Source organism: Quercus lobata, chromosome 7 (assembly GCF_001633185.2).
Source record: "Quercus lobata isolate SW786 chromosome 7, ValleyOak3.0 Primary Assembly, whole genome shotgun sequence".
NCBI classification, from domain to species: Eukaryota; Viridiplantae; Streptophyta; class Magnoliopsida; order Fagales; family Fagaceae; genus Quercus; species Quercus lobata.
This window is the reverse complement of record NC_044910.1, coordinates 6,367,106-6,392,720: the sequence shown is the minus strand read 5'-3', so window position 1 is coordinate 6,392,720 and position 25,615 is coordinate 6,367,106. Positions and strand designations below refer to the sequence as shown.

Below are 25,615 nucleotides of genomic sequence, written 5' to 3'. Positions count from 1 at the left end.
TTGTGGTAACAAACCTATACTATTACCTTTAATAACACGCTTACTACTTTTTATTTATCTATATATATATATAAAACCGAAGTTTTTGAAGTTTCTACAATTTTCCACGTCAGCACAATATTTAAATTAAATTTAAATTAAATTAAATTTTCCACCTCATCACTGTTTTCTTTTTCCAATGCAAATTAGACTTCTAGCCAAATAAGGACACTCACCCACCGCCTCTACTCTCTCCTATTTAAGAATTGCTTGCGTAGAAAACCTAAGCCCCAAAAACTATTTGCAGAGAAGATGATGTTTAAGGACCCTCGCCACAAAGTGAATATTGAAACTGACATCTTTTTATAAAGGTTGGTCAATATCTTATATTTATATGTATGGCTGTTGGTCACCACTATTTTTTTTATTATTTTTATTTTAAATTCTTTTTATTTTAGATTTTATGATTAGATCTGCTATTATCTTCTTTTGCCGCAATACAATTTTCTCCTTAAAACTTATTTTTCTTCAAGATTTTTTTTGAGGGCAGCTCATGCTTCACATATTCCACTTATGTATTGGACTCCTCTCCTTCTTCGGTCAATGCATCAAGGTTAGGGTTATTTGATTTGTTCAATAAAAATTATAGATTTGTTGCTTTTTCTTATAAGTTTGTCAATTGTTCTTTTGTTTATTTAATTGCTGGGCCTGAATTTTTTAATTAAATCTTTAAATTTTTTTAACCATTTAAAAGTTTTAATATTTTGAATTTTAACATTTAAAAGGTAACTCATATTTCTCTAATATTTCTATGTTGTGTAGACATTTTTTTTGTTTATTATATTTCTCCATTGTGTAGTCGCATAATTTTTGTTTTGTTTTAATAAATTCTTGGCTCAAAATCTTCTAATTGTTTGGTTTACATATGAATTTTTAAGTTCATTTTTTGCAATACATTTAATTGTCTGGCCAATTTCAATAGTAGAAAAGCTATAATTATGGATTCCCTTCTTTCTATTGTATTTCTCTATTGCGTAATTATATATATATATATATTGTTTTATTTCAATACTTTTGAAGTTTTGAATCTTCTGATTTTTTTTTTAAAAAAAAATTTTGGCCTTTTGGAAGTTTTAACATCATAACTTTTGGGTTTTATTTTTTCTATTATCAGAAATTATTTAGAAGATTTCAATGAATATCCATGGATTATTCTTTTTGAGGGTAACCCATCTTTATCTTATATTTCTATTCCTAACTTTTTTTTCCTATATTTTTTCTTTAATTATCCGTATTTACGTCTCTTTTGTTTTTCTTATTTTTACTTTCATAGCGTATGTACATGTTGTGTATGTTCTTTGATTCTTTCTTTAATGATTTTTGTGTGAGTATATGTCATCGTATCTGGGTACTTAGGCAAAATCTATAAAGACTAAAGATGCTTCTTTTTTTTTTTCTTTTTTTCTTTTTTTGTAATGAATCCTGTATTTTTCATGACTTTAGTGAGTCATATTCTTAATGATCGAAATGGTTTTGTTTGACGTGGATTTTGTTCATATTGGTTTCAAAGTTTATTTCTTGGCTTATATTATAGATTGTAATATATTTATTCATCAAATTGTTTAGTTGAGTTTGTTTTCGAAATTGTTTTCAGTGTTGGACATTTTCTTGAAGCATGTTGGTATCATATAGTAAAATACTGTTAAGTTGATAATAATAATAATAATAATAATAATAATAATATAGTTTAATAAATGTCTGAAACGTATAGCTATTAACAAATGTTTTAGTTATATGATTTTATTTTACAAATTCAATTTTGGTGTTGTAGTAAAATAAGCAAATATTAAATTATATATTGTACTCAATACATTTCCCATGCATCGTACGGGTTAGCGACTAGTTTTGAGAATGAACACGCCTGCTACTTTTTTTTTTTTTTTTTTTGAGAATGTAACTCGTTTGCCACTTGGTTTGGTCTTTTTACACTACTCTCACTTCTTATAACAGTTCTTTTTATTCCACTAAAAACTTCGACGTTTATGTTCTTGGAATCTATGTTTTATCGCAGGGTGACAAACCATTACTAGCATCGACAGAGGCAGACGAAATCAGGGATGAACTTTACCAAAATCTGAAAGGAAAAAAAAAAGGTAATATGATATGAGATTCTATGTTTCTTTCAGCGTTTGTTACTATTATTATTTAAAAAATTATTATATATTTAATGTATCATGTTAATCGTTACCCAATTTAAAACAAAAACAAACTCTCTTTTTGGGTTTTTTTTTTTTTTTTTTTTTTAATGTAATATAAGCTATTTTTTTAGAGGGTATTACACGCTACTTTGTTTCCCAATATCCAAAAAAATAAAAATTAACTTATCATTCAAAATGTATCGGTAATTGGTTTTCCTATTTAACCCAATAACCCCATCTCTCATCTACTTTCCCATCATTGTTGATTAATTCAAATTTAATTTATAATACTTGGTTTATTCAAAATAATGATAATCTTATATTTAACCCTAACGCTTTTATCTCTCTTAAGTTGACACATGCACAAATTTATTGGATTGCATTGAGGAGGCATTAGAATGGAATATTATTAGATAAGTTTGGGTGAGATCCTTTACAAGAATTATTGTATGATTCAAACCTCACATAAAATGATTGTTATCTAAGAAATTGTTGTAAAAAAATTTCTTTTATAACAAAAACTATATTTATCATTTATATAATTATATGTGAAATTCAATTTACATTTTTTTTTAATTATTAATTTACTACTCTATAAAAAATGTTACTTACCTTTTTTCATTAATTTACACTATTTTTTTTAGAGGGTATTACACGCTGCTTTGTTTCCCAATATCCAAAAAAAAAAAAAAAAAAAAAAATTAACTTCTCATTCAAAATGTATTGGCAATTGGTTTTCCTATTTAACCCAATAACCCCATCTCTCATCTACTTTCCCATTATTGTTGATTAATTCAAATTTAATTTATAATACTTGGTTTATTCAAAATAATGATAATCTTATATTTAACCCTAACTCTTTTATCTATCTTAAGTTGACGTATGCCCAAATTTATTGGACTGCATTGAGGAGTCATTGGAATGGAATATTATTAGATAAGTTCGGGTGAGATCTTTTACAAGAATTATTGTATGATTCAAACCTCACATAAAATGGTTGTTATCTAAGAAATTGTTGTAAAATTTTTTTTTTTATAACAGAAACTATATTTATCATTTATATAATTATATGTGAAATTCAATTTACATTTTTTTTATAATTATTAATTTACTACTCCATAAAAAATGTTACTTACATTTTCTCAGTTTTAAAGGTTGTTGATATATTTGAAATTTAAAATCTTTTTAACTTTTGTTATGGGTGTGTAGTAAGTGGCTAACTTTTAAGATTAAAAAACTACATTTTAGGATTAAAATTGATCCTTTTGTTGTAAAAGAAATATATTTGAAATTTAAACTCTTTTTAACTTTTGTTATGGATGTGTAGCAAGTGGCTAACTTTTAGGATTAAAACACTACATTTTAGGATTAAAATTGAGCCTTTTACCGTAAAATGAAAAAAAAAATGGTAGTTACTAAATTTTAAACATAAGCTGTTCTAACTTTTTGTTATGGATGTGTATTACATGACTAAATTTTAGGATTAAAACACAATATTTTAGGATTAAATGAGAAGTTCTTAATGTGGGGAGTGTTATGTCAACCCACATGTATAAATCATACATTAAGCAAACGTGGGAGATTGGTAGTTTTATCTGAAATTTTTAACCGTGTAGTTATCCACAAATGTGTGCTGTTTTTAAACTTTGAATTTGAAAAAAAAAAGGGTGGCCAGGTAGTGTTTTTTTTTTTATAGAACATGGGATTTTTAAAAAAAAATAGTTTAATCTAAAATTTTTAAACGTGTAGTTTTTTTTTTTTTTTTTTTTTTTTTTTTTTTTTTTTCTGATAAACTTTTTAACGTGTAGTTATCTATAAATTTGTACTGTTTTTAAACTTTGAATTTGAAAAAAAAAAAAAAAAAGTGGCCGGGTAGGTTTTTTTTTTTTTGATAGAACATGGGATAGTTTTAGCTCAAATGGTTATGATTGGCAGGAATAATTTTATTTGGTGATTGATTAGCTTCTCGAATCTTTTGTCAAATTAGATGCATTTATATTTTATGGTGATGACCTTTGCACTAATAAATCCAGAATCAATACATTTGAATTGGTATATAAGAAGCGGGTCAATTCTGATCAGAACTAACACGTGGCAGACATTGTTGGAAATATTAATAACATGCCCTTTTTTTCTCACCTGAAAAATAACTTAAAATAACAAGATGCTCTTTTTTTTATTTTTTATTTTATTTTTTTATGGTTGATACAAGATAAAATTCTACTCTAGGGGTCCATTTGGATTCCGTTTATTTTGCTAAAACTGAAAACTTTTTGCTGAAAGTACTGTAAATAAAGGTAAAAGTTAGTTGAAATAGTACAGTGAGATTCGTGAATAGTACCAAAAAGTGCAAGAGACCCATAAATAATAGCAAAAATAAACTGAATAGTAAAATAAGTTAGCAAAAATAATTTTTGCTAAACGGACACTAGGTGTGTGTGACTATGAATCTACATGTCAAATAGAAAGTAGAATTTATAGCATAGAACTGTTATAGAAGCGATGGTATTGTATTACTGGTTCCGGTTCCAAAGGAAGACCATGTCATGATATGAATAATGAATATTAGCCTTCCATATAATATGGGATTACTACATTTTCGAATAACAAAAAAACTTAAGAGTGTGATGAGTATTATGCGTTTGCAGGTGAAATAATTTTTCATCACACTACTAGGTTTTTTTTTTTTTTTTTTTTTTTTTGGTGATTAGAAAATGTGGTAATCCAAAATTATAATAGATAAAAATTATTAATTTTTTCCCAAAAAAATAGAAGAGCCTTTGAGCCCACGCTTAGTTTTTCCTAAAAGGAGCATTGAAACTTCAATCTGTTTGATTACTTCCAAAATTCTAGCTCTCCTCACTCCTTAGTCATTTTTCTCTCTTCATTTGCAAATTTCAGATTGGATTTCTACTCACTCCGATTCGACGCATTTTCAAAACTTCGCAAGTGATTAGGTTGGGATCAAGTCATTTCTTCTTCCCTAATTTCAGATCCACCTGTTCTAGCCCCAATCTTAGGTGCGTCTCCTTGATTCTCTCAATCTCATCTAATGTTAAAATTTTGTGGAGTTTGATGGGTCGTTACAGTATTTTTTGGCTCTGATTTTCGGACTAGATTATTTTAGTTTTTTGGGTATTTTTTAGGTTTATGATGTTTGTGTTATTTACTAGGTTTATGATATGGGATCAGAACTTCAAATATCAACACCAAACCCTTAAAACTGAGATCTTTTGGCTTCATTTTCTGGATTTATTTTATGAGATCAAAGTTTTTTTTTTTTTTTTTTACATTAGCATTCTTCTTTTATTTTCAGGTTGGGTTCAGTGTGTGGAAGAAACGTGGGTAGCTATTCTGATATAGGCCCCACTGTCTAAGTGTTATTTTGTTTTTTACAAACCAAAAACTGAGTTCAAGTTTTGGTTCCAAATAGGAATTTGACTGAGATTAAAAAAAAAAAAAAAAATTATGAATTATGAGAATGAGTTAAGAATTGTGACTTATGAGAACTAAGTTATGAAAATTGAGATATGGGCATGTTGAGAACCGAACACTGTAAACTTCCAAATCTTTGATCTCACTTGCTTATGCCCCATTTGAGCTCTAAATTAAATTTTCTTTTATTTTGATGTTCTTAGCCACATAATAACTAGATTTGATTATGTAGAACTCATTGTTGGAATGTGTCCAAAACATAGCATCATTTGTCTGATAACAAGTTAGGGGAACACGTAGAATTGGCTCAACATCCCCACTATCAAAGTTATAAGACTTTAGACCTAAGAGTTGTAATAGCCATCTTAACTTTATGTTTTCAACAATGCTTGCAAATTGTGTCTTATTGACAATTAAAAATAGATTCACATAAAATAAATAAAAAAATGTTAAAAATAAAGTGAGGCTAAAAAAGCACAATCTCCATTAAATTTAAGAAGATAGTTTAAATTTTAAAGTTTTAATGGTTTGCAATGCAAAGTGCAAAGAATTTATAATTTATACTTTTAGAGTGGATTTAAGTAATTAATACATAAAACTAATAATATTTATGTTTTTGTTTTTTTTGAGTTGACTTGATTTATTATTTTAGTCATGCAAAGATGCTGTCGTATAACTAATACTAGGCATATGCACAATATATACTAGCCCCATCAGACGTCCGCACATGCGATGAGATTTTTTTTTTTTTTTTTTTTGAGCTTATTGTAATATTGTACCGAAAGGAATTTTTAAGAAACTAAAATTTAGGATTTTAAAACATGTGATGAGATTCTTTTTTTATTTTGAGTTTAACGTAATTTTATATAGCAAATAATTTTTAAGAAACTAAAATTTAGGTTTTTTTTTTTTGAGAAGATAAAATTTAGGATTTGAAATGGAGTAAACTGCTGGGTTTAGTGTGCGCTAGTTTTTAGGAAAAAATGTATCAAACTTTTTTATAATATTTTTAAAACAAATCCCAAATGGCAAGTTGTTACTGGTTATTATTGTTAGGACAAAAAAGTAATCTTAGTGTTAGGTTCAAATTTGAACTAATAACAACTAACCACCTATGATTTATTGTGAAAATGTTATGAATGTAGCACCTATAGAAAGTGTGCTAATTTTTAGGAAAAAAGTTTTCCTAGTAGTTTTTTTTTTTTTTTTTTTGAATTTTGTTGAATTACAATTTTAACCCAATTTTTTATTTTTAAGAATAAAGATTATTTAATTAGATTAGGAGTATTTTTGACATTTTTTGAAACCATAACTAACTTTTTGAATCCTCTTAATATATATAAATGAGCACCTAAACTATGCAATTGCACTTTTTTAGTGTAAGAGAGAGAAGTTAAAAGGTTTAAAATTATTCATTTGTTCTAATGTTAAAATTAAAAATGAATTTTTTTGAAGTTTAAAAATCTCAATTCTTAAAAGACAATTGTATGATTTTTTTTTTTACTTTACTTTAATAATTAATTTTTCAATAAATATATAAACAAACTATTAACTTGGAAGCAACGTAAAAAGCAAAAAAGCAATATAAACCAAAGTTTTGAATACTGTTTAAGAGGTCTTATTGGATTGGCCGTGAGAACGAAATATTCTAGTATCGGTGTGTGTTAGTGTACTGTTTTGAAATTACGCACTGAATATATATATATATACACACACACACACATAAATTATTTAAATTACTTATTTTATGAGTATAAAATAAATTCCTTATAAAATGATATAATTATGAGATTGATTGTTAAAAAAATTCAAACTTGATATTACTTAAAATCCGTTTGGAAAAAGTTTATTTAGTTGAAATTGAAAATTTTTTGTTGAAAGTATTGTAGATAAAACTAAAAGGTAGCTGAAATAATACAATGAGATCTATAAATAGTACTAAAAAGTATTATGTGACTTATAGTAGCAAAAATATGATAAATAGTAAAAAAAAAAAAAAAACTGATTTTTTAAGCCAATGTCTTATTACAGCTGAGATGAGATTGTTTAGTTAAAAATAATCAAATAAAGAAGATTGTACTTGTAGGTATTGGGTAAAGTAAACTATGAAATCCTACTCCATTTCTTTAATTCATTTTCTGTACTTTCACATTTCACGTGACCTTTCATGGTTTTTGATGTCTTTAGTACTTTTCAACTTTTCAGATATTATTGTTTCTCGTTCTCATCTCTTTACCTTCTTCCCTGACCTGACCAGACCAGACCAGACCTTTTTCTTCCCTCTCTCACTTTCTTCCATTCTCATTGTACCCTCACAACCTCTCAGGATCTACTCATCGTTTAGCTCTTCTCAAAAAAAAAACTCATGCTTTTAGTTCTTCGTTTTCTCTCAGGAGCACTGAAATTTCTAGGAAGTGGAAGTACTCAGAAAAATATAATAAAAGAGAGCAGTGGAAGTTTCTTGTAATATTTCAAATTTCTAGGTCCTCTCCAAATTCTCTTCTCAGTCTTTTGTCTCTTCATTTGCAAATTTCAGATTGGATTGGACACATTTTCAAAACTACGCAAGCCTGGTTGGGGATCAAGTTATTTCTTCTTCCCTAATTTATTTTCTTTTTAATCGTTTTTCGGTTCTAAATTTCTAATTGATTATTATTATTATTTTTTTGGTTTTTTTAAATTTTGATGCAGATCTATTTTTCTAATGGCTTTAATGGACATGAAAACGGACACATCAGCTTTCCCAAGTTCTTCTTCTGCTACCCGACGGAAGTATGATGTCTTTCTCAGTTTTAGAGGCGAGGACACCCGCTACAAGTTTATGGGTCATCTATACCAAGCTTTGATCCAGAAAGGCATTGTCACCTTTAAGGATGATGAAAAACTTGAGAGAGGAAAATCCATTTCACCAGAGCTATTGAAAGCGATAGAAGAATCAGAATTTGCTGTAGTCATTCTCTCAGAAAACTATGCATCTTCAACTTGGTGCTTAGATGAACTTGCAAAGATCATTTGCTGCAAAAATGAGACAGGAATGATAATTTTACCTGTTTTTCACTATGTGGAACCATCCGATGTACGAAAACAAATGGGAACTTTTGAGCAGGCATTTGTTAAACATGAAGAAAAGGAGAACAAGGAGAGGGTGGAGAAATGGAGAGATGCTTTGACCCAAGTGGGCAACCTCCGCGGATGGCATTTAAAGCATTATTGGTAATTTAACTTATTTATTTCTTTAAATATTCAGATGACCCACTTCATACATGTAACTTTTTATTTGGAACCTTGAGCAAATCTATATACATATATGTTTATTCTACTTCTTTTAATTTTGTCCTGAGTGAATCAATTTACACATTTTTGTTTCAATCACTCGAATTGAACATCAAATATGTACCATATATTTTGTGTGACCGATTGGTAACTCAATGTCAACACATATTGTACTTTATTCGTTGTAGGTCTGAGATAGAAGACATCAAAGACATTGTGGGATGGATATCGCTTCACTTGAAATATGATGCATTACGATACATTGCCAAGGACCTAGTAGGAATATACTCTCGAGTGATGGAATTGGAGGAATTGGAGTCGTGTTTAGCTTTACGGTCAAACGATGTTCGCTTTATAGGGATTTGGGGGATGGGAGGAATTGGTAAGACAACTCTTGCTAGAGTTGTTTATTATATGGTTTCTAAAAAATTTGAAGCTTGTAGTTTTATTAAGGATGTTAGGGAAAATGTTGAAAAACATGGTTTAGTTCCACTACAACAGAAAATTATTGATGAAATTTCGATGGTAACGAATTTGAAAATAAAAGAGGAGTATCATGGAGCTATCATGATGGAGAAGAGATTATGTCATAAAAGGATTCTTCTTGTTCTTGATGACGTAAATGAATTAAACCAATTAAAAATGTTGGTTGGGGAACGTGATTGGTTTGGTCCGGGCAGTAAAATTATCATAACAACAAGAAATGCTCATGTGTTGGAGGCACATGGAGTAGACGGAATATATGAAGTTAAAGGATTGAATAATAAAGATGCTCTTCAACTATTTTCCTCAAAAGCTTTTAAAGAAAAGCATGTCCTAGATGATTATTTAGAGCTAACTAACCATTTTTTGAATTATGCTAAATGCCTTCCTTTAGCTCTTGAGGTTTTAGGTTCATTTTTGATTGGAAAAAGTATTGCTGAATGGAAAAGTGCACTAGAGATGCTCAAAGAATTTCCTGAGAATACCATTCTCCAAGCACTTAAAATAAGTTTTGATGGACTCCATGTCACAGAGAAGGAAATATTCCTACATATTGCATGCTTCTTTAACCATAAGCATAAAGATAATGTAGTAGAAGTACTGGATACTCTTGACCTTTACCCTGACATTGGATTGAAGGAACTCATTGATAAATCCCTCTTGAAAATTATGGATACGGGTATAGTGTGGATGCATGATTTACTAGAAGAAATGGGTAGGAACATAGTTCGTCACGAGTGCCTTGATGATCCTGGGAAGCGTAGTAGATTGTGGCATTATAAGGACATTGACAAAGTTCTAAGAAAAAATAAGGTAAGAGGTTATTTAGAGAATTTAAGCTTGTTCCCTACCTTCTTGTTCAACAATTTTCAAATTTAAATTGTTATACTAATAATATATTTTGCAATTCACCAATTCCTTCTTGATTATTAGGGGATGGAAGCAGTTCAAGCCATGCAAATTATGAATCATTTTGAAGTACAACACATGCAATCTATGGGTACTCTCGAGGCCTTTTCAAAGATGTACAATCATAATTTTCTTCACAATAATGCTTTTTTCCACGACGTTCAACATCTTCCAAATTCTTTACGATTTCTTGATTGGAGAGGTTATCCTTCAAAATCTTTGCCTTCAACTTTCCAGCCAGATGAGCTTGTTTGGCTTTGTTTACAATATAGCAGAATTGAAGAACTGTGGATAGGAAGAAAGGTAATTTTGTTATTAAGTATCCTCACAACTTTGCAATTAAATTTCAATAAATCGGACACTAGGAAGCTCATCGACTTGACTTCTTTTTTAACTATTTTTTTTCTTCTAACAGAATTTTGACAAGTTGAAGTTCATCAACTTGACATGCTCCTCAAACCTGATTATATCCCCAGACTTCACTGGAGTCCCAAATCTTGAGAAATTGATTTTTGCACATTGTCAAAATTTACGCGAGCTTCACCCATCCGTTGGAATTCTTAAAAGGCTTGTTCTTCTTGATCTAAAATATTGCTCAAAACTAAGTTGTCTTCCAAGCAAGTTTGAAATCGATTCTCTCGTGACTTCATTAATTATGAAGGGTTGCAACAATCTTGTATGCCTTCCTAACACCATTTGCAGTTTAAAATCACTTGAAAGTCTTGATCTTTGTGGGTGCTCAAATTTGGACAACTTGCCGGAGAACCTAGGGAATCTCAAAGGTCTCAAGAAGCTTGATTTGAGTGAAACAGCTATAAAAGAGTTGCCTTCATCAATTGATGGTTTGACAACCCTTACTTCATTGATCTTAACGATTGTAAGAATCTTGTGTGCCTTCCTAGCACCATTTGTTTGAATTCGCAACTTTGTGGGTGCTCAAATTTTGACAACTTTCATTGATTCTTAACGATTGTAAGAATCTTGTGTGCCTTCCTAGCACCATTTGTAGTTTGAATTCGCTTGAATGCCTTGGCCTTTGTGGGTGCTCAAATTTTGACAACTTGCCGAAGAATCTGGGGAATCTCAAAGATCTCTATCATCTTGATTTGAGTGGAACAGGGATAAAAGAGCTGCCTTCATCAATTGATGGTTTAACAACCCTTAATTCATTGACTCTCACAAATTGTAAGAATCTTGTGTGTCTTCCTAGCACCATTTGTAGTTTGAATTCGCTTGAATGCCTTGGCCTTTGTGGGTGCTCAAATTTTGACAACTTGCCGAAGAATCTGGGGAATCTCAAAGATCTCTATCATCTTGATTTGAGTGGAACAGGGATAAAAGAGCTGCCTTCATCAATTGATGGTTTAACAACCCTTAATTCATTGACTCTCACAAATTGTAAGAATCTTGTGTGTCTTCCTAGCACCATTTGTAGTTTGAATTCGCTTGAATGCCTTGGCCTTTGTGGGTGCTCAAATTTTGACAACTTGCCGAAGAATCTGGGGAATCTCAAAGATCTCTATCATCTTGATTTGAGTGGAACAGGGATAAAAGAGCTGCCTTCATCAATTGATGGTTTAACAACCCTTAATTCATTGACTCTCACAAATTGTAAGAATCTTGTGTGTCTTCCTAGCACCATTTGTAGTTTGAATTCGCTTGAATGGCTTGGTCTTTGTGGGTGCTCAAATTTTGACAACTTGCCGGAGAATCTGGGGAATCTTAAAGATCTCTATCATCTTGATTTGAGTGGAACATCAATAAAAGAGCTGCCTTCATCAATTGATGGTTTAACAACCCTTACTTCATTGACTCTCACAAATTGTAAGAATCTTGTGTGTCTTCCTAGCACCATTTGTAGTTTGAATTCGCTTGAATTCCCTGATCTTTATGGGTGCCCAAATTTTGAAAACTTGCCGGAGAACCTAGGGAATCTCAAAGATCTCTATCATCTTGATTTGAGTGGAACATCTATAAAAGATCTGCCTTCATCAATTGATGGTTTGACAACCCTTACTTCATTGACTCTTGAAGATTGTAAGAATCTTGTGTGTCTTCCTCATTTGTAGTTTGAATTCAAATGCCTGTTCTTTGTGGGTGCTCAAATTTTGAAAACTTGCCAGAGAGCCTAGGGAATCTCAAAGGTCTCAAGGAGCTTGATTTGAGTGGAACATCTATAAAAGATCTGCCTTCATCAATTGATGGTTTGACAACCCTTATTTCATTGACTCTTATAGATTGTAAGAATCTTGTGTGTCTTCCTAGCACCATTTGTAGTTTGAATTCGCTTCAATGCCTTGTTCTTTGTGGGTGCTCAAATTTTGACAACTTGCCGGAGAACCTAGGGAATCTCAAAGGTCTCAATCGTCTTGATTTGAGTGGAACAGGGATAAAAGAACTGCCTTCATCAACTGATGGTTTGACAACCCTTACTTCATTGTCTCTTAAAGATTGTAAGAATCTTGTGTGTCTTCCTAGCATCATTTGTAGTTTGAATTCGCTTGAATGCCTTGATCTTTGTGGGTGCTCAAATTTTGACAACTTGTCGGAGAACCTAGGGAATCTCAAAGGTCTCAATCGTCTTGATTTGAGTGGAACAGGGATAAAAGAGCTGCCTTCATCAACTGATGGTTTGACAACCCTTACTTCATTGATTCTTAAAGATTGTAAGAATCTTGTGTGTCTTCCTAGCACCATTTGTAGTTTGAATTCGCTTGAATGCCTTGTTCTTTGTGGGTGCTCAAATTTTGACAACTTGCCGGAGAACCTAGGGAATCTCAAAGGTCTCAATCGTCTTGATTTGAGTGGAACAGGGATAAAAGAGCTGCCTTCATCAACTGATGGTTTGACAACCCTTACTTCATTGACTCTTAAAGATTGTAAGAATCTTGTATCTCTTCCTAGCACCATTTGTAATTTGAATTCACTTGGAAGGCTTGATCTTTGTGGGTGCTCAAATTTTGATAACTTGCCGGAGAACCTTGGGAATCTCAAAGGTCTCAATTGTCTTGATTTGAGGGGAACATCTATAAAAGAGCTGCTTTCATCAATTGATGGTTTGATAACCCTTACTTCATTGATTCTTAACGATTGTAAGAGTCTTGTGTGTCTTCCTAGCACCATTTGTAGTTTGAATTCGCTTCAATTCCCTAATCTTCGTGGGTGCCCAAATTTTGAAAACTTGCCGGAGAACCTAGGGAATCTCAAAGATCTCTATCGTCTTGATTTGAGTGGAACATCTATAAAAGATCTGCCTTCATCAATTGATGGTTTGACAACCCTTACTTCATTGACTCTTAAAGATTGTAAGAATCTTGTGTCTCTTCCTAGCACCATTTGTAATTTGAATTCACTTGAAGGGCTTGATCTTTGTGGGTGCTCAAATTTTGACAACTTGCCGGAGAACCTAGGGAATTTCAAAGGTCTCAAGAACCTTCACTTGAATGGAACAGCTATAAAAGAGTTGCCTTCATCAATTGATGGTTTGACAACCCTTACTTCATTGACTCTTAATGATTGTAAGAATCTTGTGTGTCTTCCTAGCACCATTTGTAGTTTGAATTCGCTTTTTTGGCTTGGTCTTTGTGGGTGCTCAAATTTTGATAACTTGTCAGAGAACCTAGGGAATCTCAAAGGTCTAAAGGTGCTTGATTTGACTGGAACAGCTATAAATGAGCTGCCTTCATCAACTGATGGTTTGACAACCCTTACTTCATTGATTCTTAATGATTGTAAGAATCTTGTGTGTCTTCCTAGCTCCATTTGTAATTTGAATTCACTTGGAAGGCTCAATCTTTGTGGGTGCTCAAATTTTGATAACTTGCCAGAGAACCTTGGGAATCTCAAAGGTCTCAATCGTCTTGATTTGAGGGGAACATCTATAAAAGAGCTGCCTTCATCAATTGATGGTTTGACAACCCTTACTTCATTGACTCTTAACGATTTTAAGAATCTTGTGAGTCTTCCTAGCACCATTTGTAGTTTGAATTCGCTTTTTCAGCTTGGTCTTTGTGGGTGCTCAAATTTTGACCACTTGCCGGAAAACCTAGGGAATCTCAAAGGTCTCAAGGTGCTTGATTAAGTGGAACAGCTATAAATGAGCTGCCTTCATCAATTGATGGTTTGACAACCCTTACTTCATTGATTCTTAACGATTGTAAGAATCTTGTGTGTCTTCCTAGCACCATTTGTAGTTTGAATTCACTTGAATGCCTCGGTCTTTGTGGGAGCTCAAATTTTGACAACTTGCCGAAGAACCTTGGGAATCTCAACAGTCTCAATCGTCTTGATTTGAGGGGAACATCTATAAAAGAGCTGCCTTCATCAACTGATGGTTTGACAACCCTTACTTCATTGACTCTTAATGATTGTAAGAATCTTGTGTGTCTTCCTAGGACCATTTGTAGTTTGAATTCACTTGTATGGCTTGTTCTTCGTGGGTGCTCAAATTTTGACAACTTGCCGAAGAACCTAGGGAATCTCAAAGGTCTCAAGGTGCTTGATTTGAGGGGAACAGCTATAAATGAGCTGCCTTCATCAATTGATGGTTTGACAACCCTTACTTCATTGATTCTTAACGATTGTAAGAATCTTGTGTGTCTTCCTAGCACCATTTGTAATTTGAATTCACTTGTGTGGCTTGTTCTTCGTGGGTGCTCAAATTTTGACAACTTGCCGAAGAACCTAGGGAATCTCAAAGGTCTCAAGGTGCTTGATTTGAGTGGAACAGCTATAAATGAGCTGCCTTCATCAATTGATGGTTTGACAACCCTTACTTCATTGATTCTTAACGATTGTAAGAATCTTGTGTGTCTTCCTAGCACCATTTATAGTTTGAATTCGCTTGAATGCCTCGGTCTTTGTGGGAGCTCTAATTTTGACAACTTGCCAGAGAACCTTGGGAATCTCAACGGTCTCAATCGTCTTGATTTGAGTGGAACATCTATAAAAGCGCTGCCTTCATCAACTGATGGTTTGACAACCCTTACTTCGTTGACTCTTAATGATTGTAAGAATCTTATGTGTCTTCCTAGCACCATTTGTAGTTTGAATTCACTTGTATGGCTTGTACTTCGTGGGTGCTTAAATTTTGACAACTTGCCGAAGAACCTAGGGAATCTCAAAGGTCTCAAGGTGCTTGATTTGAGTGGAACAGCTATAAATGAGCTGCCTTCATCAATTGATGGTTTGACAACCCTTATTTTATTGATTCTTAACGATTGTAAGAATCTTGTGTGTCTGCCTAGCACCATTTGTAATTTGAAATCACTTGAAGGGCTCGATCTTTGTGGGTGCTCAAATTTTGATAACTTGCCGGAGAACCTATGGAATCTCAAAGGTCTCAAGAACCTTCGCTTGAGTGGAACAGCTATAAAAGAGCTGTCTTCATCAATTGATGGTTTGACAACCCTTTCTTCATTGGCTCTTAACGATTGTAAGAATCTTGTGTGTCTTCCTTGCACCATTTGTAGTTTGAATTCACTTGTATGGCTTGTTCTTCGTGGGTGCTCAAATTTTGACAACTTGCCGAAGAACCTAGGGAATCTCAAAGGTCTCAAGGTGCTTGATTTGAGTGGAACAGCTATAAATGAGCTGCCTTCATCAATTGATGGTTTGACAACCCTTACTTCATTGATTCTTAACGATTGTAAGAATCTTGTGTGTCTTCCTAGCACCATTTGTAATTTGAATTCACTTGTGTGGCTTGTTCTTCGTGGGTGCTCAAATTTTGACAACTTGCCGAAGAACCTAGGGAATCTCAAAGGTCTCAAGGTGCTTGATTTGAGTGGAACAGCTATAAATGAGCTGCCTTCATCAATTGATGGTTTGACAACCCTTACTTCATTGATTCTTAACGATTGTAAGAATCTTGTGTGTCTTCCTAGCACCATTTATAGTTTGAATTCGCTTGAATGCCTCGGTCTTTGTGGGAGCTCTAATTTTGACAACTTGCCAGAGAACCTTGGGAATCTCAAGGTCTCGAGGTGCTTGATTTGAGTGGAACAGCTATAAAAGAGCTGCCTTCATCAATTGATGGTTTGACAACCCTTACTTCATTGGCTCTTAACGATTGTAAGAATCTTGTGTGTCTTCCTAGCAGCACTTGTAGTTTGACTTCGCTTGAATACCTAGGTCTTTGTGGGTGCTCAAATTTTGACCACTTGCCGGAGAACCTAGGGAATCTCAAAGGTCTCAAGGAGCTTGTTTTGAGTGGAACAGCGATAAAAGAGGTGCCTTCATCAATTGATGGTTTGACAACCCTTACTTCATTGATTCTTAGCGATTGTAAGAATCTTGTGTGTCTTCCTAGCACCATTTGTAATTTGAATTCACTTGAAGTGCTCGATCTTTGTGGGTGCTCAAATTTTGATAACTTGCCGGAGAACCTAAGGAATCTCAAAGGTCTCAAGAACCTTCGCTTGAGTGGAACAACTATAAATGAGCTGCCTTCATCAATTGATGGTTTGACAACCCTTACTTCATTGACTCTTAACGATTGTAAGAATCTTGTGTCTTCCTAGCACCATTTGTAGTTTGAATTCACTTGTATGGCTTGTTCTTCGTGGGTGCTCAAATTTTGACAACTTGCCAGAGAACTTGGGGAATCTCAAAGGTCTCAAGGAGCTTTATTTGAGTGGAACAGCTATATAGGAGTTGCCTTCATCAATTGATGGTTTGACAACTCTAAGATGTTGCAGAAATCTTGTGTGCCTACCTAGCACCATTTGTAATTTGAAGTTGCTTAATTCTCTTGATCTTTTTGGATGCTTAAAATTTGACAACTTGCCAGAGAACATTGGAAATATGGAAGGTTAGGAGCTACTTAATTTGTGTTGGACAGCCATATAAGAGGTTCCTTCTTCCATTGTTTTCCTTAAAAATCTCAAACAGCTTCATATCTGTGGATGGAAGTTATCTGAATTTTATTCCCAGCCAGCAAGTCCTATGTCGATAGAACCTTTATGGATTTCATTATCTTACTTGCCAACAAGTCCTACCACGGAAAGAATATTTTTGCCTTCATTTATATATTATTCCCTGCAAACAAGTCCGGTTCTGGTGGGCTTATCATTGCCTTCCTTGTCAGGTCTACAATCTTTTACAGATTTGAATCTTAGTCACCGCGATCTTTGGTCAATCCCCAATGACATTGGCTGCTTGTCCTCTTTAGAATACTTAGATCTAAGTGGAAATAATTTTGTTTCCCTTCCTGAAAGCATGTCTCAACTCTCTAAATCTTGGAAGACTCTGTTTGGAGGGTTGCGAAAGTCTTCAATCATTGGAAAATGTTCCGCCAACTATTGATTCTATAATTGCAGACGATTGTACCTCACTGGAGAGATTGCCAGAACTGCAGTTTTATCTTTCTAGGTCAGATCGCACCTACTTGCAATTCCTGTTTTTCAACTGCTTCAAATTGGTTGACAATAGCATGCTTCAGGGCATTAATTACATGCTTCAGGTCTGTCTCTCTCTCTTTCTCTCTCTCCAAGTTCTAAATGTTATGCTTTGTATATTTCAAGGACAAAGTATTACACTACCAAAGAAGTTAAAAATTATTATTCCAGGAAGTGAAATTCTGAAATATTTTAACCATGAATGTACAGGTCATGAATTGAAAGTACAAGTGCCTTCTAATTTGTCTAATGCATCAATTGGAATTGCATTTTGTGTTGTTTTTGTTCCCAACAAGTGGCGTGAATGCCCTTGTGATTGGGAGCTTTCATTTAGAATCGATGGATTTCCATTGAATGAGGGAGAAATTTCTGGTTCTAGGAAAGAATATGGTACAATTGAATCACATCACCTTTGGCTGACCTATTATTCCTATTGGAATGGATTTCATCCTCTTAAGATTAGAGCATCTTCTCGGAACTTGGAGGTGGAGAAAATTGGGGTCCGATTCATATACCGGCAAGACATCAAAAATCCCAGTAAAACTATGGCACAGTGCATCAACAACAGCAGCATCATAATCCATCATGATATTGCTGATTCAATTGCAGATGGTAGCGGAAATAAGCGAAGCCATGATGAGGATGATGGGGCAGGATCTAGTGGAGAATGCTACCCTATTGTGGAACCACCGCCAAAGAGGATTCAACGGCTTGGAGGATTTATGGAGGATTCTGAGGATCCTAGTCAAAGGGAATTTTCCAATTTCTTTGCGAGTAAGTCTATCTTTGTTCTTACTTTCAAGTTTTAACTTTTAACATCTATAAGTCATTGTCTACAACTACTTGTTGGTGCTCTTTTATTTAGTGGATGCAGAGGATCAAATGTCCATGAAGCTTGAAGCCATTCACGAATGTAGTAGTTACCAAGACATCGAAGATATCAATCAAACCCTGGCACAGAACAGCAACAACAGCAGCACGCTTTATGAGGGTCTGGGTGAATCTATTGTGATATTGAACGATTCAGCCGCCGAAGGTAGAATGTCTGATTTGGAAGAATCTAGTGGAAAAGGCCACTTTAATGAAGGACCAGATCCAAAGACTTGGAGTATTTATGTCTGATTCGGAAGAATCTAGTAAAAGGGAATTCTTCGCCTGTAAGTCATCATCTTTCTCTTTGCTATTACAATTTACAAGTTTTACTGTTGTCTTTTATTTTTGGGGAGGGGAATCCAATGAAAGTGTGGCTTTTGATTGATAACAAAGAATTAGAGAGCCTTTCTTTTTGGATTTCCCATACTAGTATTAATAATTAAATAAATTATTATATAAAAAAAAAAAGCAAAGTATTCTGCAAGTTGTACCTTAGCATTACCTTTGGCACTCATATAGCCACATTTTTTTTAAAATCAGGTTGAATAATACAAATTTTTCTTGTTGTCTTGTTGGGGCACTTTTATATAATGGAAGGAAGGGATCAAACGTCCAAGAAGCTTGAAGCCTATTGCGGCGGTAAGAGGGATAGTTAGCAGAGCCACGTTGAAGAATTAGCCAAGTAGGATCTCTCCTTTCACTCAAAATGGTCAGCTATTTAAATTAACTGTCAAATGGCTCTTATTATTGATTAAATATTTTTTTTTGTCCTGCAAATGTTCTGTTGAACTTCTATTCCTATACAAATATATATTGAAATCTAATTATTTCCAGATTCCTAGTGAAAAAGCGCTCAAGGAACAAGTGTGCTCTACATTCCAAGATCTTCCTGCACAGTACACATTTTAGATCACTGGTATAACCCCAATGTAGCATTTTGTCCTGAGTGCTTAATTTGTTCCTTGTTAGTTTTTTTTTTTTTTTTTTTGCTGGCAGCATTATGTATGACTTGAGTACCATACTTCTGAATTAGGATTCCATCTGGATGTTACCAATCATGCCATAGGAAAATGATACAACCTGATCCCACTTCAAACTTCAGTAATGTCCTGACAATGCAACTAAGGTTGCGTTTGGTTCAATGTAAATCGAATTCCGAGTGTAAAATGAATGCAGAGGAAAGTGAATTCCCGTAAAGAAAATGAAATCCGGGTGTTTGGTTCTGCAATGGAAAATAGTCCAGAAAACGATTTTCGGTGTTTGGTAACATTCTGAAAATGCTATTTTCCTATAAATTTTTCACATTTTCTCAGCCATTTTCTCAGATCCTAAACAAATTTTATAACAGAAAAATTCTCACATTTTCTTAGGATCCAAACAAATATTATTACAGAGAATCAAAATATATAAACAATCAAAAATTAAAATCACAAGACCAATCGTGAGAGAGGGACAGAGAGAGAGAGATTAAGTGACAGAGAGAGATCGGTTCGTGGTTGACTTGGTGGTGGCAACGGTAGTGGTGACATGGACACGGTGGGTCGATCTAAAGGCGGCGGCTCGATCTAGGACTGGGTCACCCACTGGGTGGTTCGATCTAGGAGTGGGTTGCGCACATGGTGGACAAATTGGCTTAGGGGTGGGTTGCTCATGGTGGTCCGATTGGCTCAGGGGTGGGTCGTTCACTGGGGTCATGGACTCACGGTGGTCCGATCTATTTTCCGGTGGCTACCCTGAGAACGAGGGATGGATCGGCAGAGGACGAGGACGAGGACAAGGGATGGGTTGACGAAGTACCCTCTCTTTGCTCGGCTTGAGGGATGGGTCTTCTTTCTTTGGGTGTGAGTCTGGTGAGGATGTGCTTCAGGTGGAGTGATCTGGGCGGAGGGGGCGGCGGCGGGGGCAACATGATCTGTGCTGGCCTTGGCTTGGCTGTGCGGCCGTCTTGTGTTGGACTGTGTGTGGAGTTGAGGTAGTGTGTGGGTTGGAGCTGAAATGAGGTTGGTGCGTGTGTGAGAGGAGTGTGTGAGGAATGAGTAATTCCGGAAGGCATTTGAAGGTAAATTGGGAACGGAAATGATTTTATGGGTTGGCAAGGATTTTTTCGGTCAAACTGAATTCTATTTTCAGTTTGACTTTATTTTCAGGTGATGCCAAACATGGACCCGAGTGTAAAATATTTTTCGGAAATCATTTATACCTAAAACAAACACAGCCAAAGAGTAAGAATTTCCGCCTATCCCTGAGTGCTACTTGAGGAATGTTAACAAACCAGAAACTCTTGTATTTCAAAAGGTTTTATTTAACACAAGCTACCTAAATTGAGCCTGCCTTAGCAAAGAGATTCCATATATGTCTCATTATGGTTTCTTAGTTCCATTCTTGCACCTCTTTCAAACCTAATCCACCTTCTCTTTAGCTTGCATACAACATCCCAAGATACTGTAGCCCTCTAAAGCTCCTTTCCTTTCCATAGGTAACTGCTCAATATCTGTGCAATAGCCTTGATAAAATTCTTTGGCAATATGAAGATGCTGGACTAGTTAAACCTAAAGGCTATAAAGAACTGGAGCCATCCTGCGAAGGAAAGGTTCCTTGCTGTCCAGGATTCAATTCTGCTTGTTATCTTATCGAGAAGGAGCAAACATACTTTTGCACCAGGTCTTCGAGAAATTAGAGAAACCCTGAGCTATCTTACAAGTGGTGAGCCTTTTTGAATTGCAAGAGCTCAAATATTCACTTCTTCATTCCGTCAGGAGCAGCAGCACAGAAAACCTTAATCTTTTGAGAGTTAGCAGCCACACCAGACATATTTCCTAAACTCCCCCAGATACTATGAAAAACATACTGCAAACTAGGAGCTTATGTTTACGGGTGCTTCTGGATTTACATTTCCCATCCAATCAATGCAACATAAACAAATATCTTTAGGGTGGAAAGGTACCATTCTCGTGCCAGTTGACACAACCTTGAACAGTGAACCATCTCAAAGGATCTACTGGGGTATGGCAGCTGTTTTGTGGCTAAAGCAGAGATCATTGCACCAAATCCTTGCTCTTAATGCAAATTGAATCTGTTTCTCATGCCCATCTTTGGGAGCAAAGGACATTATTTGTATATCCAAGGGGAGTAGGTAAGTAGAGAAGGCGGCAACCAGACAACAAACTTCCAAAACCTGAACTACCCCTGCAGCATGCAGGTCACTTTGGTCTCACTTTTAGTCATATTCCCTAACTTGAATGTACAACAAAATTTAGTATGTTAAAAGTATGACCAAAAACAAGTATTGATCCTGACACAAAATTTAGATGTCATGCACACACACATCACAAATACATGTATGTATGTATGTACATAGGTAGTAGTAAGAAGTTAATAAGTTAGCATGACAACAAGCTTTCTAGCTAGTCCTTTACTATATGTTGACAAATCTTTAGCAACAGGTTGGTGGAATCTTCTGGTGGTGGAGGGAAATGTCTCTCTAGGTCTTCTCTTCTAGAAACATCCAAGAACAGCAAATTCTTTACATAAGAAATATCACGGGCTGGAAGTAACTCGTTGAATGTCAATGGGCACACACTCATCCCAATTCTAAGGATCAAAAGTGGCATTTCAATAAGAACAACCTTGTTTGTAAATGTAGAAATACCTGCAAGTTTAAATTACAACAATAACAACCAGAAGAACACAAAGTTGCAGAGCTCAGAAATATACCAAGGCATCTACTGCAGCATGCTCTCTAAGGATCATGATCCTGATGATTCAGCCTCAGAAGGTAGCAGAACTAAGCGAAGGCATGATGAGGATGATGGGGCTGGACACCTAGTGGAGAAGGCTACTCTAATGAGGAACCACAGCCAAAATGAATTTATCAAGTCGGAGAATTTATTGCTGATTCTGAGGATTCTAGTCAAAAGGGAAATTTTCGACTTCGTTGCCAGTAAGTGATCATCTTTCTTCTTACTACTTTACAAGTCGTCATCATTTTTTTTTTTGGGACATATACTATTTTTTTTTTTTTAAATTGTTAACTTCAAAGTATTGAGCTAGTTGTACCTTAGAATTACCTGTTAACACTCACAGCAAAATCAACCTAAACTCAAAAATTAAAATCATACCGTATTGCTTTTCTTTTTTTAATTTTTTTTAATAATCTGGTTGGAGTTATACAAATTTTTTTGATGTCTTGTTGGTGAACTTTGATTTAGTACAAGGATAGTATGAAATGTCCTAGACGCTTGAATCCATTCACGGAGGGAAGAGGGATAGTTACCAAGACATTGAAGATCTCAATTAAACTATGGCAGAGTTAAGCATCAACAACAGAACACTCTGAGGATCTGGGTGATCTCCGCCATGATCTTTGTGATTCAACCATAGAAGGTAGCAGAAATAAGTGAAGCCGTGATGAGGATGGCGGGACTGGACCAAGTGGAGAAGGCTACTCTAGAGACGAACCCCATCCAAAGACTTGGAGGATGTATGGCTGATTCTAAAGAATTTAGTGCAAGGAATGTTTCGACTTCTTTTCCTGTAAGTCATCATCTTTCTTCTTGTATTACAGTTTACAAGTCTTGATGTTCTCTTTTATTTTTTTGAGGTGGGGAATCCAATGAAATGAAAGTGTGGGTTTTGATTGTCAGGTTTAAATTGGCATGATAAAAAATTTAAATTTGTCATATGTCTAAATTGGAGTTTTTCTTTTTAGATTTTTACCCCTGTTTTTGTACATATACTATCATTGAGAGAGGGAAAAAAAGAAAGTTCAAAGTATTGTGCTGGTTAACATTACTTTTGGCACTCACATCCTAATCACCCCAAACTCAAAAATTAAATTCATTCCATGAATCCATATCACTTGTTTCTTTAAACTTTTTTTCATCAGGTTTGAATAATACAAAATTTTCTTCTTGTTGGGGCACTTTTTATATAATGGTAGGAGGGGATCCAAGAAACTTGAAGCCTATCGCAGTGGTAAGAGGGAAAGTTACAAGAGCGACGTTGAAGAATTAGCTCAAACCCACCTTGGCACTCACTAAACTGGTCAAGAATTAACCGAGGGTTCCTTTTTCATGTATGTATGTCAATGTGTGTATATATATGTGTGGCTTTGTTTAATTGGTTTTATAGAGTTTAGGTAGTGGAATCAGTGTAGAGAAATTAAAGTTCTCTTGTCCCATGCTTTTGTGCTATTTTGTAATCTCCTACTAGTGAAATTTTCTGTCGGACACTGTTTGTGGATGTAGGCCTAAAGCCGAACCACGTAAATCTTTGTGTTCCATGTGTGATTGTCTGTTCTATTTCTATTTGGCATAACATACTATTATTTTGTTCACACAACAAATAAGCATAAAATAACCTACTGTTAGTTTGTTACGCAACAAATAAGCATAAAAGCTTCCACCAACTCAATAGTTTGTGATTAGAGCAATGTCTGCTTATGAGATGAAGTTGCATTGTTGTAACGATTGAGTGCCCTGTTGGGCTTGGAAAGTGTGGTTGCAAATGTAGCTGTTTGTACTTTGGTAGCAGAGAGGTGGGGTTGTTTGAGTTTTGTTTTTGCTGGGCTGTTATTTGTGTCCAGCTTTGTTTGAAGTTTTTTCTTCTAGTGTTTTGATAAATAAAAATTATTTATTCATTAAAAAAATTCTCCTGAGGTTTGTTGTATTAATATATTTCTCTTGGGATGTTGGTTCAGCTAGTGACAAACAAAATTACCCAAGAACCCTAGTGATAAGTTGCTACATTTTTTATCATCTTGAAGTTGTGACATCAGCAGAAGAAATCAAGCCACTTGACAGTATCATTATCTTCAAAAGCAATGAGTAACTTGATCATCTTAAGCAGCCATCTAAACCACCTTCCTAACAAGCTTTATTGCTGCTTTTCACACAACCTTGTCAATTACTCAACTGTGCTCTTAGCATATTCATATTCCTCTTCCTCCTCAACTCTCATTTCTTCTTTCTCTAATGTCTTTCTAGCTAGAAACAGAATCTTTCTCTAATGTCTCTTTAATGCGCCTTAAAGAGAGAAAATTGCCTGCTGTACGAATCTATTGCCTTTCCCAATAATTTATTTTAAAATTTTTAAGGGCTTATTAGTTTTGAATTAGTTACCCTAAAAAATCAAAGAGCCACAACTATTAAATGAAAGAAAGAGGTCTTTGTCCTTGGAACAAGGCCCAAACTCCCATTGGAGCCGTTCTCTTCCTCGGCAACAGTATTAACCCAGACCCAGAGCGACGAGTCCGTACAAAAAGGTTGCTCTTTCTCTAACTCTTTGACTGAATCCATTTTAGTACGAAGAAATGGAGTATTATGGTTTCTTAACCTTCAATGCATTAGACATTTATGAATCGTTTTAACTTTATTTAGTTTTACTGATCCGTTAATGTTGATAATTGCTTTAGTTTGAGTGTTGTTGGTTTTGAAATTCAATTTGGATTACAAGAGTCTATTAATTTGTTTCCACCTAATTATTTCTTTATGTAATTTCTTAGCCCACCAAGGAGCTTAAATATAATTGCAATCTTGTGATTTTGTTTTTCTAAAGGTGATACAATGAAGATTGAGGAAGCAAAGAGCACATACTCCTAAGGAAATGTAAGTAAATTCTTTTTCCTTTCTTTTAGTGAATTTTCTTTTTTTGAATAATTTTAATATTATTTTTTCTATGATTAATGTTGCATGTTTGTTTTCTATTTGATAACAAGATAGCATCTTTTTTTTTTAATCTTTATTGGCTTGAGAACAAGTTAATATCTTTATTTGATATCTAATTGGGTGGTCTTTTTTTTTTTCTCCATTCTTTGAGGTTTGCATGTGAAACGATTTCTGGGTTTGTGAGGGTTTGTGAAATTGAAGGGTTTTTATTTTATTTTGTCCTGCAACAAAATATATATATAGTGGTACTTCATGTTGGTGCTTTTGCTCCTAAGATTGGCCTTTTGATTATGTTATAGTGATCTCCTCCGCTATTATTGACCCGTTGCAAGTTGAGAGCACATTTCAACTCTCCATCAACAATGAAGCAAAAGTAGTGTATTCCTAATGGAAGCATCATAGT

The 25,615-nt window shown here is 34.3% G+C and overlaps 3 protein-coding genes across 11 annotated transcripts; all 3 read left to right on the top strand.

Moving 5' to 3' along the window:
* Positions 1–568: 568 nt before the first annotated feature.
* On the top strand, positions 569–12,346 carry LOC115951468 (TMV resistance protein N-like). Its single transcript, XM_031068670.1, has 8 exons — positions 569–592; positions 2,051–2,132; positions 8,149–8,197; positions 8,304–8,825; positions 9,074–10,181; positions 10,302–10,580; positions 10,693–11,154; positions 11,255–12,346. Exons 4-8 carry the CDS (start codon positions 8,317–8,319, stop codon positions 12,344–12,346), a joined length of 3,450 nt encoding a protein of 1,149 aa, XP_030924530.1. The 5' UTR covers positions 569–592; positions 2,051–2,132; positions 8,149–8,197; positions 8,304–8,316.
* Positions 12,347–12,357: 11 nt separating this feature from the next.
* Positions 12,358–16,179, top strand: LOC115951467 (protein SUPPRESSOR OF npr1-1, CONSTITUTIVE 1-like). Its single transcript, XM_031068669.1, has 3 exons — positions 12,358–14,346; positions 14,439–16,101; positions 16,163–16,179. The coding sequence occupies exons 1-3, from the start codon at positions 12,358–12,360 to the stop codon at positions 16,177–16,179; spliced, it is 3,669 nt and encodes a 1,222-aa protein (XP_030924529.1).
* Positions 16,180–16,247: 68 nt separating this feature from the next.
* LOC115952929 lies at positions 16,248–25,585 on the top strand. 9 transcript variants are annotated; one of them, XR_004083595.1, is made up of 10 exons: positions 16,248–17,739; positions 17,885–18,448; positions 18,540–18,831; positions 19,145–19,256; positions 19,382–19,463; positions 21,991–22,487; positions 22,756–23,080; positions 23,487–23,621; positions 25,103–25,152; positions 25,512–25,585. XR_004083595.1 is itself a non-coding variant. In XM_031070292.1 (9 exons), exons 1-2 carry the CDS (start codon positions 17,782–17,784, stop codon positions 18,794–18,796), a joined length of 924 nt encoding a protein of 307 aa, XP_030926152.1. In that variant the 5' UTR covers positions 17,746–17,781; the 3' UTR covers positions 18,797–18,831; positions 19,149–19,256; positions 19,382–19,463; positions 21,991–22,487; positions 22,756–23,080; positions 23,487–23,621; positions 25,103–25,152; positions 25,512–25,585. The 9 variants fall into 9 exon arrangements, 7 of the variants coding, with proteins under 7 accessions (XP_030926152.1, XP_030926154.1, XP_030926151.1 ...); XR_004083596.1 differs by having other exon boundaries at positions 18,284–18,448; positions 25,512–25,578; XM_031070292.1 differs by lacking the exon at positions 16,248–17,739 and having other exon boundaries at positions 17,746–18,448; positions 19,149–19,256.
* The last annotated feature ends 30 nt before the right edge of the window (positions 25,586–25,615 follow it).

Bases quoted from the DNA above. Each gene is read 5' to 3' on its own strand.
- LOC115951468 (XM_031068670.1), top strand. From the start codon at position 8,317: ATGGCTTTAATGGACATGAAAACGGACACATCAGCTTTCCCAAGTTCT. The intron at 10,182-10,301 runs GTAAGAGGTTAT...CTTGATTATTAG, and splicing joins AAGTTCTAAGAAAAAATAAG to GGGATGGAAGCAGTTCAAGC. The intron at 10,581-10,692 runs GTAATTTTGTTA...TTCTTCTAACAG, and splicing joins AACTGTGGATAGGAAGAAAG to AATTTTGACAAGTTGAAGTT.
- LOC115951467 (XM_031068669.1), top strand. From the start codon at position 12,358: ATGCCTGTTCTTTGTGGGTGCTCAAATTTTGAAAACTTGCCAGAGAGC. The intron at 14,347-14,438 runs GTGCTTGATTAA...AACGATTGTAAG, and splicing joins GGAATCTCAAAGGTCTCAAG to AATCTTGTGTGTCTTCCTAG.
- LOC115952929 (XM_031070292.1), top strand. From the start codon at position 17,782: ATGCTTTGTATATTTCAAGGACAAAGTATTACACTACCAAAGAAGTTA. The intron at 18,449-18,539 runs GTAAGTCTATCT...TCTTTTATTTAG, and splicing joins ATTTTCCAATTTCTTTGCGA to TGGATGCAGAGGATCAAATG.